Source organism: Syngnathus typhle, linkage group LG3 (assembly GCF_033458585.1).
Source record: "Syngnathus typhle isolate RoL2023-S1 ecotype Sweden linkage group LG3, RoL_Styp_1.0, whole genome shotgun sequence".
NCBI classification, from domain to species: Eukaryota; Metazoa; Chordata; class Actinopteri; order Syngnathiformes; family Syngnathidae; genus Syngnathus; species Syngnathus typhle.
Window position 1 is genome coordinate 5332361 of NC_083740.1, and position 15548 is coordinate 5347908.

The following is a 15548-nucleotide window of genomic DNA, read 5'->3' on the forward strand; positions in this document are numbered from 1 at the left end:
AAGAAGCCAAATGTTTCTCGTGGGGGTCATTCCAGGCCATTTAAACCATCTGACAGGTGCTAATTAAAGGTTTGGAGGCGGTGATGGTGGCGTTACAGTCGCGATGATTAATTAGAGAGGCTGATGCTGCCGCCGGTGCGGTGCCTCCGGCGCCGTCAAATCCAGATGTCACAGTGTTGAAAATATCTCATTAATACGACATCAGACAATAGCTTGGACGCATACGTGGGAGGTGAAATGCAATGCAGTTATAAACGCTGTCTTTGAGGTGTTGTAGTGATTCAAAATAACAATGTGTCAGGTCAGCGAGGAACAAAATGTGAGGTGGTGTGGCTTCAAAAAACAGATGAATATTGAGGTCAGGCTTAAAATCCCAAAAAAGATAGAGTTCATATTTATATTTTGGAACTGGGCAAAATATTTTTTTCCTCCCGCTCACCTTCCAGGGGGTCCCTGGTGAGCCCGAGCTGGCTGATGATGTATCGAGGGATGTCCGCCTTCATCAACTGGCCCTCCTTGGCGTGATCCTCGGCTGCTTCCAACAGATGGTAGAACTCTTCCGGATTAAACTCCTATTACGTGAGCACACAGATTTAACAAGCTTGAAAATGTGGCAGAACGCCTGGCGCTAATCAAACGGATGCACAGAAATAAAAATAATAGGTTCAAGTGTTAAAAGTCTACCTTGTGTGTGTGTGTTCAGGCCCAAATAATGTTTTGTGACACATTGATATAAGTGTGAAAGACAATTTACACTTGGCCCAAGTGTTAATATCCCCTAAAAGATTGCAAAGAAACATTACAATGAAATATCCAAATACTAACAGACAGGAAACAGAATTGATATTTACGCCTTGTGTCATCTTAATTTACATAACTTCCTTTTTTATTTTTGGTAATGTCCAAAGAATGTTTATATTCGTGCAACGTAAGAAGCAATTTCAGAAGTGCCACACAAATTATAGTCATAACATGGGAAAAAAAACGACAGCCAAATTTAAATTACTTTTCCAAAGTAGCCCTTTTTCCTGTTTTGGGGTCCTTTGGGATCACATTGTGATTTTGATTACAAGGCAGAGCCGGGGGGCTGCCGGGATCATTTCCTCCCGTGTCAGACACACCCCCACACTCACTTCTTCTTGGCCAAAAAGAAAAAAAAACAGCGATAAAGGATTAACTTCTTCCTCTTTTTGATAGCTCTCGCTTTAATGATCATATATTTTTGGCTGACATTTCCACAACAGCGTTACAATTTGGTCACAATGTCTTATTCTTGCTAAGCTAAAGGGCCATGAGAACAAAAAAGAATTCCATTCGCATCTTGTCTGACCCCATCGACCCCCTTCTCGACGGTCGTCTTGGCAACGGAATGATGAGCTAAATGTAGGTGGAGCGTCGCCAGCGACAAATGTGCGAGGTTATCCGCCAGTTAAGCGTCGCGTGTACTCACACATTCATTGACTGTATGCAACATGCCAAGGTCACCACCTGATTATATTAAAGCTGTCTTGTAAAAATAAAAAAAAGGAAAAATTGGATTGGATTTGAAATGACAATTGCAAAAATCAAAACTTACAAATAAGCTTTGTAACCCTGTTTTGTTTTCGAGCGTGACTTTCCCGAGACATGAAGATATTATTTTTGCTTCACGGATAATGTGAACGTGCTTCCTCAGGAAAAAAGTGATTTGAAAATTCCACTCATATTCTCAATATTGTATTGGACACCCCTGGGTTATATTTCTATATTATCACCGAGCATATGCTTATTACTTCAAAAAATACATTTTGCAGAAAGGTTTGTGTACCGAGGAGCACCTTTGTACACACTCCAGGTGAGAAAGTTAAGAAGCATATTGATTTAGTTCAGTCTGTAAATACCACTGACTCTTTAACTAGCAACCTTGTGGCTACCTGATGTGATACGCCGATATTCATTACTTCAAGACTCTCCCACTTCCAATTGATTATTTACCGAAGCATTTGATGTAACTTGGGGCGAAGGGGGGGTAAAAAAAAAAAAAGTCTCACCAAGCACTCTAGCAACCTGGCCGGCCGCGATATGATGATAAAGAGCTTTTTGACCAGCTCGATGACGAAGGTGAGCTCCGAACTCTCGGAGCGCTCGTACGCCTGAAGGCAAATAGAAATAAAAGAAATAAAGAATCAATCGGTTTAATCAATCCAGTTTTGATACTCACGTCATTCAGGAGTTTCTCCAAGTTTTCCTGAAGTTCACAGAAGTAAACACTAGTAATGAGGCCCTCTCGCGATTTGGTCAGGCAGTCTCGAGACAGCTCGGCTATCTGGTGATGGATGAAGCTGAGGACGCCGTCGGCCAGAGGCAGAACGCTCTCTGGGGAGTAGTTGTGGATGAACTCTGATAACCTCTCCTCCATCTGAGCTGTGGCCTAATGGAGGACAACGCACCGATTAGTCATCCATTATTGCTAACTTAGACGGGTGATCACTGTCTGTCACCAAATTGTCAGGTGCGGCGGTGCATTATCATGACACGGTGAATTTGTTTCACAAACAGGAAGTAAGGACTCACTGGATTAAAAAATAATAATAATACTACGCCACATTACAGATAATGTCTGACCTTGGGGAAGCGCTCCTTGTACACATGGTTCATCATCACTATTTCATTGTCGTAGCAGGATGGCGAGCGCCCCGGGCTGAGGAGAGACAAAGGCGCGGAAATCTAAGACACATCATCGCCCGATGAAGAAAATCAAAGAGCGAGTAAAATATGCAAGCAAAAGTGAATTGTTTTTTTCCCCCCACGGCTTTACGACATTCTGTCCACATAAGAATTTGCTAGTGTCTTTAATGAATGGAGACTTTTCCCATAAAACACTCTCCTCCATCACTGCCTTGGAGAGACACTAAAAGGGGATTGAAAATATGAATATAATCCCGCTACAATGGCACATATGATGATGAAAAGATGTCTTGTGGGCAAACACACTACAGACAAACCTCACAGGCTGACGTGACGTGAATAGTAACAATGAGGCATGTCAAGGTACGCAATAGGGGGGCGCTGTGGAAAAGCCGGGACGCATATTATCTAGGACGGGATCTTATGAGCGGATTAATTCGACAGCCGAGAGACGATAAGTAGTCATGCGTGGTGTGTTGTTTGGGCATCCAGAGAGGATGCTGGGATGTGCACCTTGTCACCCTGGAAAGAAAGGAGGCGCTGTTCTCTGGAGGCACCCGAAAACTACAGGGTGCAAAGATACACACATCACAAGAGGGATAAGAGATCCTTTCCTATTATGTGTCAGGAAAAGGCCTGGAAGCTTTTTGGGCTTCTTGACAGTACCTGCAGAGTGTGTACTACGACTCTACAGGGTAGTAAAAATGACTCAGCGGGCAGCTAACCAGACACAAAATTGGTGGCTCCAAAGTGGAGCATATTATTATTATGCACGCAAAGTAGTCACATTTTAATGTAGCCTGCCATGCATTTGCTATGTGATGCTTGCAAAACCATCAGGATCAATTTGAGTGAATTGGTAAGGACACATTGACATTCTGCGGTAATTTAACCTCCCTGATTATTAAACTTTAATTAATCCCAAATTACAGTCTGCCAGTCAGAGTCTGGCACCATGACAGCATTGCATCTAATGTAGCTAAAGTAATAAGATGCATAGTGTTGATATATTATCACACATCCCCTCTCTGTTATTGGGATTTTGTTTTTTTGCCATTACGATCATCGATGAGCACCACCGAATCCATCAGATATGTTTGCTGTGGAAAAAAAATGTTTTAACTACTGACACTGAAAGGTGTGGAGTGGAATATCATCCTCCATTTTTTTTTTTTTAAAGAAACATTTAGTTTTTTTCCTCGTCTCACCTGAGGCTCCGAGAGCGAGGACGGACGTGCGGCGAGCGGCGCCCCCCGTCGTCGTCCGTGATGCTCTCCGTGCTGCCAAAGTGCTTGGACAGGAAGTGCAGCTCGTCCATGGTGGGCTGGAAGGGGAGCTGGTGCAGACGTTCCTGGGACGAGCTGGACGACTGGAAAAGAACCAGCAGCAGGCAGAACAGAGAGAATAATCTTGGTTTTATCTTTTTATTTCCTCCTTTGATGCCTGTGAAGCAGCTAATAATTTGATATGAACGAGGGAGACGAGAAGCGAGGAGGAGAAAAAGCAAGTACACACTCTACCGTCATGTGAGTGGGTGCGAAAAGACATGAACAACGTAAGGTAGCGAAGAACAGAGGAAATATCAAGACAGACACAATGGTAGAGGAACAAAAGGTTAAACGGCAAGGAATGAAACAGTCTCGCCGAATAAAAGTGGCCTGCTGCCTTTTTTTTGCTAGCTCAGCGGGGAAAACGGCAACCTGGATCAATAGCAGACTGAATGAACACACCTCCCAGTGCTTGGCATTGACCACACAATCATTCCTGCTGTAAGAAAAGTGCTTGCAGCCATTTGGAAGCTGAAGAATGGGATAATGACCAGGAAGGCAGGAAGTCCAGTCAAAGAAATATGCCGGAGCCGCCCCGTGGACATATAGAATCCATGTCGTACAGTCCACCTTTGTGCCTCCGTTTTTTTCGTCAACGTTCGCACATCAATGAAGCTACCATGATTTAATATTAATGTATATGGAATATACAGCGGAGCATTTTACAGAGTACGCTGAAACGTGACGGGCTCTTGTTTATGCTATGCGCCGCGGCTTCCCATTTCTGAGAAGTCGATGCATGCATTTAAATAGGACCTATGAATTCTTTCATCTGCTCTGATCAACATGCAGCGCTGAGACTGCGACTAACCAGGCGAGTAATGGCGCCAACGGGTAAGAAGGAATGAAGCAGGAAGTGGAGAGGAACATGTGGAGACTGCACGACGAGGGAAAGTGGATCTACAGTGTCGTCGTGGTAGTTCAGACTGTGTTGCTAATAATTTGAAAAATGTCAACAGGAGATTTTTCGCGAGCCGACGTAAAGCTACAGAGCAATTGAAGACATTCCTGCCTAAATGATCTTGTAATCACCTCTGTGCCACCCACCCCTTCCTCATTAACTAGCCACGCCAGAGGGAACACAGCGAGGTGTGCGGAAATTTATTGGAACACGTTGTGACTGCGAGGCACAATTCATTTCAATTATCTCTGCTCTACTTTTTTTTTTTCCGTGTTTTTTTTTTTTCCAAGTGACGGTGCGCAGACAAATCAGGTGAATCATTTCTTGGCAACCCAAGAGGTATTTTTAAGTTTTGCGCTTCTGTGTTTTTTCTTTTTAGTGCCGCCCGGATGCTCGTGCGGCGTGAAATCTTTTCAAAGTGTGAAAAAAAAACAACTTCAGAGCATAATTATATGAACAGTGCAACAATAATTGATTCCATGCATGAAAATGTATACACACACAAACATCTATGAAGGAGACAAATATTCATCCACAAGACACACAATAGATGATGAAAAAAACGTTTTGGCTGTCCTGCCTGCTTCACCTAATTTTAAACATGAATATCAAAAATGCTCTTTTCACCCACTCTTACCGTTGAACTGGGAGTATTGGTGCCATATCCCGAGGAAGGAAGCGAAGCCAGGGACCATCGACGACCATCAGGCCTGAAGGAGACAAAGAACAAGCGGCAAAAATCAAAACATAGGCTGGAAGGGAATTTTCGTTATCAGTTTAAGTAGCATAACAGGACACACGCGCTCACTCGATAAAAGACCTGCCCCCATTTTGCGTGTGAGCGTGATTATTATCACCTCCTGTTTCACTGCGCATGAGAAATTAATCCCATCAACAATTTCACAGTTAGTCCTTCACAATGAAAAAAGAAAGGGATGCGAACCTTCTTGAAGAAGCAAAAGAAAAGTGGGCGGGACCACTTGGTGAGAAGTTGCGTGGGCTGTCCAATGGGCTGCTTCCTAGAAACACACAGAAAGGAGGATTTGATTTCTGGAGAGGGATAACAACCAAATCATGCAAGACGTGTCCACATGACTAAGAACCTCATTTGAGGGCAATTTAGTATTTCAGGGATTGACTCAACCTAACTTTTTGTTACTTTGAGCCACCCTGCAGCACTCGAGGGAGCTGTCTGACACGCTCTTGTCAAATATAAAAGCCTTATTCCAAGTGCATGAAACAATCAAGGTTCATATCGAGTTGAAGCTGAAAGAAAAAAAAAATCTCGAACACAGGGACAGATTTCATGACAAATCCAACTGTTCTTCATTTAAGAGTCAAGTTTGAATTTATTTTATGGACAACCCAATCAATGTCACTATGAAGCTCTTGTCTCACAAAACAATATTTTTCTTAGAAGCTAGTTTACGAATCACATTAAATGTTAAAGTCGTGCTGAATTTCAAATATCAAATAAATTACACTGGGCAAAAATCAATGAGATGGCTGGCAACAAGAAAAATAGCATCTTTGCCCGACTGTATCATTTTCCATACTGACCAATGTGTCCAGGCAGTGGGGAGTGAGGCCTGGGCAGGGTGGGAGACGTACTGGTCAGGATGAGGCTTTTCCGGTTACTTGTTCTGCAACTGGAACAAAAAACACAATCAATCAATGAATTAGCATGAAGATAAACATGGCATGATGTGATTGACAAATGATCTGCTTTTATATCATAATGGCAAAACCTAAGGTGTCCAAGTCAAACTGATATTAAACAAAACCCTAAATTATTATAACCCTTTTTGTACTGACAATTTGATTGATTAATCAATTGAGGCCCGTTGACCTTTACCCTCGTCGTGTTTCATAAATGTGCAAAGGAGATAAACACTTTCCGTAGCTTCTTGCACAAGTGCCTTACGCAACTGTTGTTGTCATGTGCTTGGGGGCTCTATAAGCACATGAAACAGCCAACGTAACTTTGAGATATGACTTAATATTTGTTCGGTGACTCAACTCAAACGGAATATTGCATCAGAAAGCTCCATATCTATTTGGGATGTGCAATAAACATTTCTTGGTACATTTCCAACAAGACACAAAGTCTGTATTGTTGTAATCTATCCTTCAATGCCTTAAAGCCCCCCCCCCCCCCCCCTTATCTCTCCTTGTTTGCTGTAGAGACACCAAAACCTCAAATGGGATTTTATGGACGGCAGTACACCTCCGTGGTTCTGGCCAAGGGAGCATGTGTTCAGACTTGTCGAATGGAGGAGTGGCGTCTTGAAATATTTAGGGGAAATGCATTAGGTCTAGATGGGGAGCCGTCTATGGTTCAAGTGGAGGGGGTGGGCGGAGGGATTTCACAAAGACAACAACAACAAAAAACATGAGGCAACTTGCCGTCATGGCAAACATGCAACTATTTTTCATTCCACTTCATATTTCACCTTGGTATCTCATACATGCACATTGAAAAGTTGAATCAGTGGAGTGCACACTAGTCGGGCTTGTTGTGTCTTTATTGCTGGTTCATCAATCATCTTGTCTACCAGGAATCAACAAGTAGCTGTGACTCATCAAGTCCATGTCCTAATGTTTAGAGTTATTTTTGTCCAACTATATCTTGAGTAATGTCAACATTATGGCGTGGATGCCTGGCAATTCGTCCACATGTTTTTTTTTTTTTTTTTTTTTTTTGGGGTGGTTTTTACAATCGCAGTACTAAATCTCTGACATCTTAGCTGGTTCACCCAGACTATTAACATGGAAAGCAGCCTGTGCAAAAGAACCAAGTGACATTGTTTTAACTATAGATCAGATTATTTTCTAGTGCAGAGTTTTGCCCTTAACGGCAAGATTAATTGAAAGCACCCCGATGAAGGTGACACAAAAGCAGCTTTGTGTGACTGCGTGTTCAAAGGTTTATGACAAACAATTCATTTAATAGGCAAAGCCAAAAAGACAAAAGTCAATGCAAATACATTGTCAGTCGCCAACCCGGTTTAACAATGTGGAGAATTCCTTGCACGTTTAAAAAAAACACTTAGTGTGCTTCAATTAAAACAAAAGACCTCAAATGAATTCAGATCCAATTAGATTAATCAAGACACACATTTTCTTTACGTGCAACTAATTAACCGAGACGGAAGATGAGGAACAATGCCGGCGGGAGGAGGCAAAATTTTTCTTACGTCCTCGCCCAAAATATGAGCTCATCCTACTGTGACAATACTGCAAATGTGCTGGGCCAACAAAGTCTGCGTGTGTTTGCTTTATGCGGTTGCCGATTGTATAATCAATCATAATCCATTGGGTAATCCATCATGTGGGTTTAGTGTGTTTACGTGACAGAGGACTAGCGCTGTGGCCACCGGGGCTGTCAGGTAGATGAAGTACGATTGATTGTGGCCAGCTTCCCATGCGGCCATTGTAGTGAGTGCCGCCGAGTCGGCATTACACCGTGTCAGACTTGAAAAACGCTTCCTTATGTGAACAAATCATACAATTAGATTTAAAAAAAAGAAGGGATAATATTATTAGATTGCTAGGAATACAAATGTTCATGATCCAAAGCATACCACGTCATGTCTCAAACATGGCGGAAACAGTGTTATGGCAGTGGCCTGTATTCAATTTGGTAAATTGGTATGTATGAGAATAAGTGACTGTGAATGTAACTAATAAGGAATCTAAGTCAAGCAACTGGAATTCAATAATAAGAGTTGGGATAAATGTTTTTTTTTTTAAAAATCAATCATAAAAGATAAAAAATATTACATGACAAAACAATTACATGACAAAGTAATTAGTCATCCAATAATACAACCGAAGAGTTTACAACAAAAGTAACTTGTAAATGCGTAAGTAAAATAAACAAGTAAGGTAATGAAGTACCGTAATTTTCGGACTATAAGTCTATATATAAGACTATAAAATGCCCAAAAAAGTGAAAAAAACCCATATATATATATATGTATATAAGTCGCTCCTGAGTATAAGTCGCCCCCCCACCCAAACTATGGAAAGAAAACGCGACTTATAGTCCGAAAAGTACGGTACTTATATTACATGTGAGAAACAAAAAAAATCAAGTATGTATATGGTAATTTTGTCATGACGGTGAATAAACTAACAAGTGCAGCACAAAACAAACAATTACTGTATTTTAATGGTTTCATTATTTTCAAATGTCATTTATACAAACGTAATGCAGACATATGGAGCAATATTATGATTTATATGTACTAGATCATTTGAATGATTATAGCTTACAGCAAATGAAAAGCCCAAACTCACTCACTCACTCACTCAAAATATTTTTCAATGCGCCTAATGAATCCATGTAAAGAGGTTTGCATATTCAAAGCGAACTATTATAAATGAATGTTTCTATTATGTTCTAATTTCCTGAGAGACACAAGTTCATTTGAGAGAATGACTAACAGTCATTAAATCAGCCGAAGACTGAAATAAATGAACGAGTCAGTTGCTTAAAAAAAAAAAACAGCCCTGATCATGTGACCGCCAAACAAATATAAAATCCGTTCATTAAACTGGAGATGCAGTATTAAGGGACATGAATATAAATTAATGTTGTTTTTTTAACACTTATGTCAAGTCATGACAGAAAAAGCAAAAGTGACACAAACTAAACAGGCAATGATGTAATGGACTTAATTGTGACTCACTGCCCCCAATCCACGGCCGACAGTGGTCAAGTTAATGCTCCGGGTAACGTGCGCTAGGAAGGTCAACGATTAAGTCTGCGGTAATGATTCGTGCAGAAACACTGACGACCAATTATCCCCCCTGCGGGCACTGAGCTGGCACAGGGCCACCGGTGTCTTCAAAAGACGTGAGCGTGAATATAAAATGGGAGGTGGGAACAATAACTCTCATTTTAACTGTGTGATACTGACCCAAAAGAATGACCATTTTCTCAAAGATGCTATGCTCAAATTCAATTGCCGTTATTGTGATCCAAAAAATCTAAATTCTCTAATAAAAAAAAGTAAAAAAGTCCTTTAATACTTATATATTAAATAAATAAACATAAAATATTTAAACTGATTTTGTCACTTTGTATTACTATAATTTATTCTCAATTTAAAGTCAGAATTCTGAGAATAAAGTCAGAATTCTGAGAAAAAAGTCCAAATCCTGTCAACCTTTTTTTTTTTTTTTCCTTCTTCACTGGCCTTAATCCTCTTCCATAATGGACATTCTTCTTTCCAAATGTGAGTCTACATTACTACAGACCATGTTTTTGCACGTTCAGAAGAGGAAATACTTTAAATAACTGGACCTAACCGTCAAATTGAAAGTGGATTAACGTAGGAGCCCGAAAGGAAATGGAAAGTTAAGACACTAAGCTGATCGTCTGCTGACTCACAGAGCACAGAGGACACTACATACATCCGGACGGTTCAGCCATCGATCCACCCAGACAAACTTCCTGTCAGGTGACGTCTCTCGCTTTTTTTTTTCTCTTCTCTCGCTGCTTGGATCCTTTTAAAGATGAGTGCATGTTTACGGGTTTGGGAAATGGAGCGGAAATGAAAATCATGAAATGGTACCCCCTTTAGAGGCTCTCTTGACTATCGGGCTACTCCCCAATCAATTCTTCTAATATGTAATATCCATAGCTATGGCTACAATTAGGGACAATTTCCTCATCAACTCTTGTGGAATCTATTCATCCATTTGGTTTAGAAAATTTTCAACAGCAAAAAAAAAACTAAATCCCTTTATAATGTGTTATTAATAGCTGCACTGCACCTTCTGTGGACCTTTTTTCCCTACTTCAAGTAAGTTACAAAATATTAGAAAGCGCTCCCGTTATTCTAGTGACACCACAATGATAAACACTATGAAAGTCAATAATAAAATAAACCACAGTTTTGAACAGATTATTTTTTGGGCGGGATTTAGCTCTTATAGTAAGGTCTCTGAAATGTGCAAGTGTACTTTATGAAGGGCCTGGCGCTGGTATAGCATCATGAAATGAAAATCAGTTTATTTACTTAACAATTAAAAAAAAAAAACTGACACGCAATAATTAAACACAGAAAGTGATAAATAGCAAGTTGCCAAAATTCCATGTTTGCGAATAATTAAGTCTCCGGGCTGACAGCAGCATCTGCTAAAACTATCAAAAGAAAAACACTGGGCGTGATGCTCGGGGTCAACCTGAACACCAGTCAACAACAGATGGTGCTGTCATGGTACAAACAACACGAGCGGAAGACGGAAAGAAGTTTCCGTGTTTGATGCTGTGTTTGCCTACATCGCTGGCGCTGATTCATTTTAACAGAGCGGCCATGCGATATATTGTACGCCATCCTACTGTCATTTACATGCGGCTAAAGAAAGCTAAAGGCGTGATTTACAATGGCACTAATTGTGATTTAAAGAATATATCCGCTGGCTATTTCCATGTGCCATATGTAAACACTGACACGTAATAATATAAAATATGTAACATTATTAACCAGTGTTAAATGTATTTAGACATTGTAGCTTTGCGCTCCAATTAGCCAGCTTAGCATTTCCCGCTAATGTCATCATCTTTTTTTTAAATGAATATCAAAACCCACGCTAGGTGATTTAACAGTATTTTCTATGGCACATTTATAATTAATACAACAGGACCTTTGTCTTTTTGAGTCAAGTTTCCCTTTAACCACTTGCCAGTGTAGCAAGTCTGTCCTTTCACAGACAACCTGGTGAAGCCAATGGTGGCCATAAATCTTTTTGAACACCACCTGAGATCTCCTTTTGATATGGTGTCAACAAGCAAAGCCCCCACGGAACGGCAAGAAGATGGATTCAGCCAAACAAGCAGACAGAGTGAATGACTTAAAGGCTAACGTCCTGGCTACAGTTAACCTCGGTGGGCTTCTCTGAAATGTGGGCCGAGACATGGCCTGAGGCAGCGCCTTTTATCCTACCTCACTCTTGTCTTTTGTCCTATCTCTTATTCTCTCTCCCTCACTGTTGTTTGCTCTTTTTTCCTTCCTTTTAGCTAAGTCTGTTTAGCAGTGTCCATATAACATTATCCCACCGCCGACCCGGGAAAACATCCTTATTACGCTCTTTAGGGACGACAGAGTTAGCCTGAACTAAAATATCTGAGTAGCCATAAAATGGATTCAGATGTGATTTTTTTTTTTTTTTTGTGTGGGTACAGACATGGCCTGGCGGTGAACCCTATTGACTGCGTTAATCGCCTTTTCAAGCAAGGTAACGAGACAATTTGGTCTCGCTCTTGGTAGATATGAGACTCGCTTGGAATTTATTGCACACACAAACACAAAATGATTAGCGATGAGTGGAATACGCTAATAAAAAGCTTTATTCAGCAACATGAGACGTGATGGGATCTCGGGGTTGTCGTTTTTCCACTACCTTAATGTGTCTTATTCCCCCCGCCCCCCCTCTCGATTTTAGCATGCATCCCGACGCTTCCATTGTTGTTTCTGCTCCTCCATATTCCAGTCCCTGAAGTCCACCATCTGTCGCCCAGATTTCCATTACCTCTCTTCTCTTCTTCATGATGTGTTTACTAGAGTAGCTTAAGCGGCTCAACGGGAATATTATTCTTTTACACACTGAGCGGCCACAACTTTAGGTACACCTAAGCACTGCATTGAAAAAAAATACTATAAAAAAATGCACCATGACTCAAATGTTTTCACATTTTCACAAAGTATTATACAACAGAGTGCTACTTTTCTCATGAAAAAATTACCTCATGAAGCTTTTGTTTTGGAACGGATTAATGGAATACCCATTCATTTCAATGGGTAAAGGTGATTTACGATACAAGTATTAAGGCACTACAGTATTTTATGTACGGTGTTGTTTATTTAGAGTACACATTTTGGGCCTTCCAAATTTTAAAAAATAGTTGTTCAGCATTCACACCCTTCTTTAGATTTTACTGGTGTTCCTCATGCGGGTCCCCTTTGGGATTTTTGCCATTCCGCAACAAACACACAAAGTAGACCTCTTCCACATCACCCGTGAGAGAGGCGAGGAAATCGAAAGTCAGACGACAGATGGTGGACATGAGCGACATAAAATGAAAGGAAGCGAGGCAACAACAACAATAGAGGCAGAGGGAGAAGAAAATAGCAAGTGCTGTCCAGAGAGCGGAAAGAGCCGGCCGGATTGGTGCCAGACAGACAGCACTCTCAGCACTGCACTGCCCACTATTGGCTCTCCGCTACACAAGCACTCCCTGGACGCTCCCAATAATGCCTTTACTTCCTAATGCGACCTACTGCCCTTTCTTTTTTTTTTTGACACACACAAAGAGGCAAGTATAAGTTTGTCCATGCTACACATAAGATCATTTTACCTACTCGACACCTCCTTGACCTGTTTGCCCGTCTTAGCCGCTGCCCTTGACCATCGCAACTGATGATCACAAGATTTGATCTTTGACCTTCAACCTAAACCCTCATTCCACTGCAACAAAAATGAAATCCTACCAAGATTAAATATCTCAAACGAAGTCACATTTTTTTTCTTAGTGCATTTTGCTTTCTTCAAGCATTTTTTCAAATGACTGGTTTTAAGTTTTGCATATATGAGCAAAAAATTATAAATCGGACAAATTGTTCAGGACACACACACATGAATTATTATCTTTGCATTATTATACATCCGTGTTATATTTCTCACACCAAGAGGTGTGCAACTGGGCATGATAACACAACAAAAGCACTCACGGGGCATACACACCATATTGCTGAAGCTAAATGGAGACAGCTGTGAGACAGCACGATTGCTGGCAGGGACAATGGAAATATCACCCGAAAATAAAACACGCACACATACGCACACACAGTTCAAGCAGCAAGCTAAATGCTAAGGAGAGCAGAGCAGCAAATGGAAGCATCGTTACCTTTTTGTGCGTCGAAACATGTCGCTAGCAGCAGAGGCTGTGTTGGCAGGTGAACATGAGCGGAGCTGAGTTTTCCACACACACAGAGCGCAGTCAAGAGGCAACCGCTAACATGCCAGTTCGACACACACGCACATCACAAGTGGAAGATTCAGGCAAGAGACAAGAGTTAAAAGAGCGAGGGCTGCATCCCCTGGATTGTGTGTGCCAAGCCGGGAAGAGATGAGAAAGGGAGGGGTGGGGGAAAGAGGGGGGGGGGGGCACAAATCGACAGACGGAGAAGAGAGAGAGAGAATCAAAAAGATGAGAGGGCGAGACACGGGATGCGAGAGGGAGGCGGTGGAGACATGACGGAGCAGCCGAGCGGAGACTAATTTGAGGAGAGATAGCGCGGGGCGGAAAGAAGGGAGGGGGGCATGGGGGTTTAATGGGGGCGCATGTGTTATTGTGCACAATTTGACTTGCTGGCAAAAGAAAAACCGACTGGCACGTTTTTTTTTTTTTTTTGAAAGTATGAGTCAATCTTCTTACTGATTTTCAACAAGATGAACTGGACTGGAATTTTTGTCAATATGAATAAATTCTAAATTTAACAATTCATTTCATGCAGCAATCACAGTCTGAAGTAGTGCTATTATTCACTACTGGGCTCTTGAAGTTTAATTTTCCTTCTTTGACCATGCTCAAAACTTAAAACACTGGCATATGAAATCATCTTTCCTCATTTACACATGAATGGAAATTTAAATAATCATTTCCACGCCCCCCCCCCCCCCAAAAAAAATATTCCTTACAGTTTCACTTGTTTCCATTTTCGGTCCATATGCAAAGCACTTTATCACTGTTGATTTCAATTAAGTATACGTAATATATACATATATATTATGTATATACACTATATACATACATTTGTAATTCCTACTGGTTCAAAGAAAACAATCTCCCACTAATAATGCACCAGTACAATATCAGATTGGATGAGTTCTCGTCATGTCGTACATGTCACAGGCGCATCTCAGCAGTGTGCCACTCAGGGAGGCATTATTACTGTGTGACAGTGTGTACACACACATACACACACACACACACACGCACACGACGCTGCCTCCCCCCTTTCAAGCTTAAACAAACCCAGCAAACGTTAAAGCTGACGCGAGGCGACAGCTACACAGTGGTGCCGAGTGGACTAATTGAATAATGGATGTCGTCTCCAATGTAGGAATGGATCAAATATACATGGTGGAGAATAGATGGAGGTTGTCATATCGAAAGGTGGGCGCCATGATATGATAAAAATGGAATTTTTGATAGAGTCAATAATTGCTTATCTAACTCGCTAATAAAGACAAACTTGAGCTCCACCCCAGGATGACCCCAAGTAAGCTTTTTCTCCCTTATCTCCCACTGCGACATATGCTGCGAGTCAAAAGGCCACGGACGAAACACAGCCGAGCCAAGGACGGGCACGCGCAGAGGTGCAACAATCAGGCCGTAAAAGTGAAGAGTGGTCGTAATTACTCAAGCATTGAGATACACAGTGTGTGCGTCGACAGCCCTGCCACCTCTGCCCTCAAGGTGTACGCAGAATACGGAGACAATTAAATAAGACACACACGCACATAACATATCTTCAATTGCTTCTACCGTTTATATGATAAGCAGACGGATAACAAGGCGGCAGTAATAAAATGTATTCATGGCTGCGGGCTGCAACAATTTCAAGACAGATTTAATT

At 41.4% G+C, this 15548-nt stretch overlaps 1 protein-coding gene across 5 annotated transcripts in view; it reads right to left on the minus strand.

Annotated features, from left to right (window-relative positions):
- Positions 1–15548, minus strand: part of mast1a (microtubule associated serine/threonine kinase 1a) — a 34320-nt gene that overhangs the window by 9653 nt on the left and 9119 nt on the right. For 2 of the 5 annotated variants that reach the window (XM_061273917.1, XM_061273916.1), the window contains exons 3-10: positions 6457–6545; positions 5840–5915; positions 5534–5606; positions 3876–4036; positions 2605–2680; positions 2201–2410; positions 2031–2132; positions 440–572 (exon numbers count right to left, since the gene is read on the minus strand). In XM_061273917.1, coding sequence (XP_061129901.1) covers positions 440–572; positions 2031–2132; positions 2201–2410; positions 2605–2680; positions 3876–4036; positions 5534–5606; positions 5840–5915; positions 6457–6545 — 920 coding nt within the window. The other 3 variants (XM_061273918.1, XM_061273920.1, XM_061273919.1) reach the window with 3 other exon arrangements.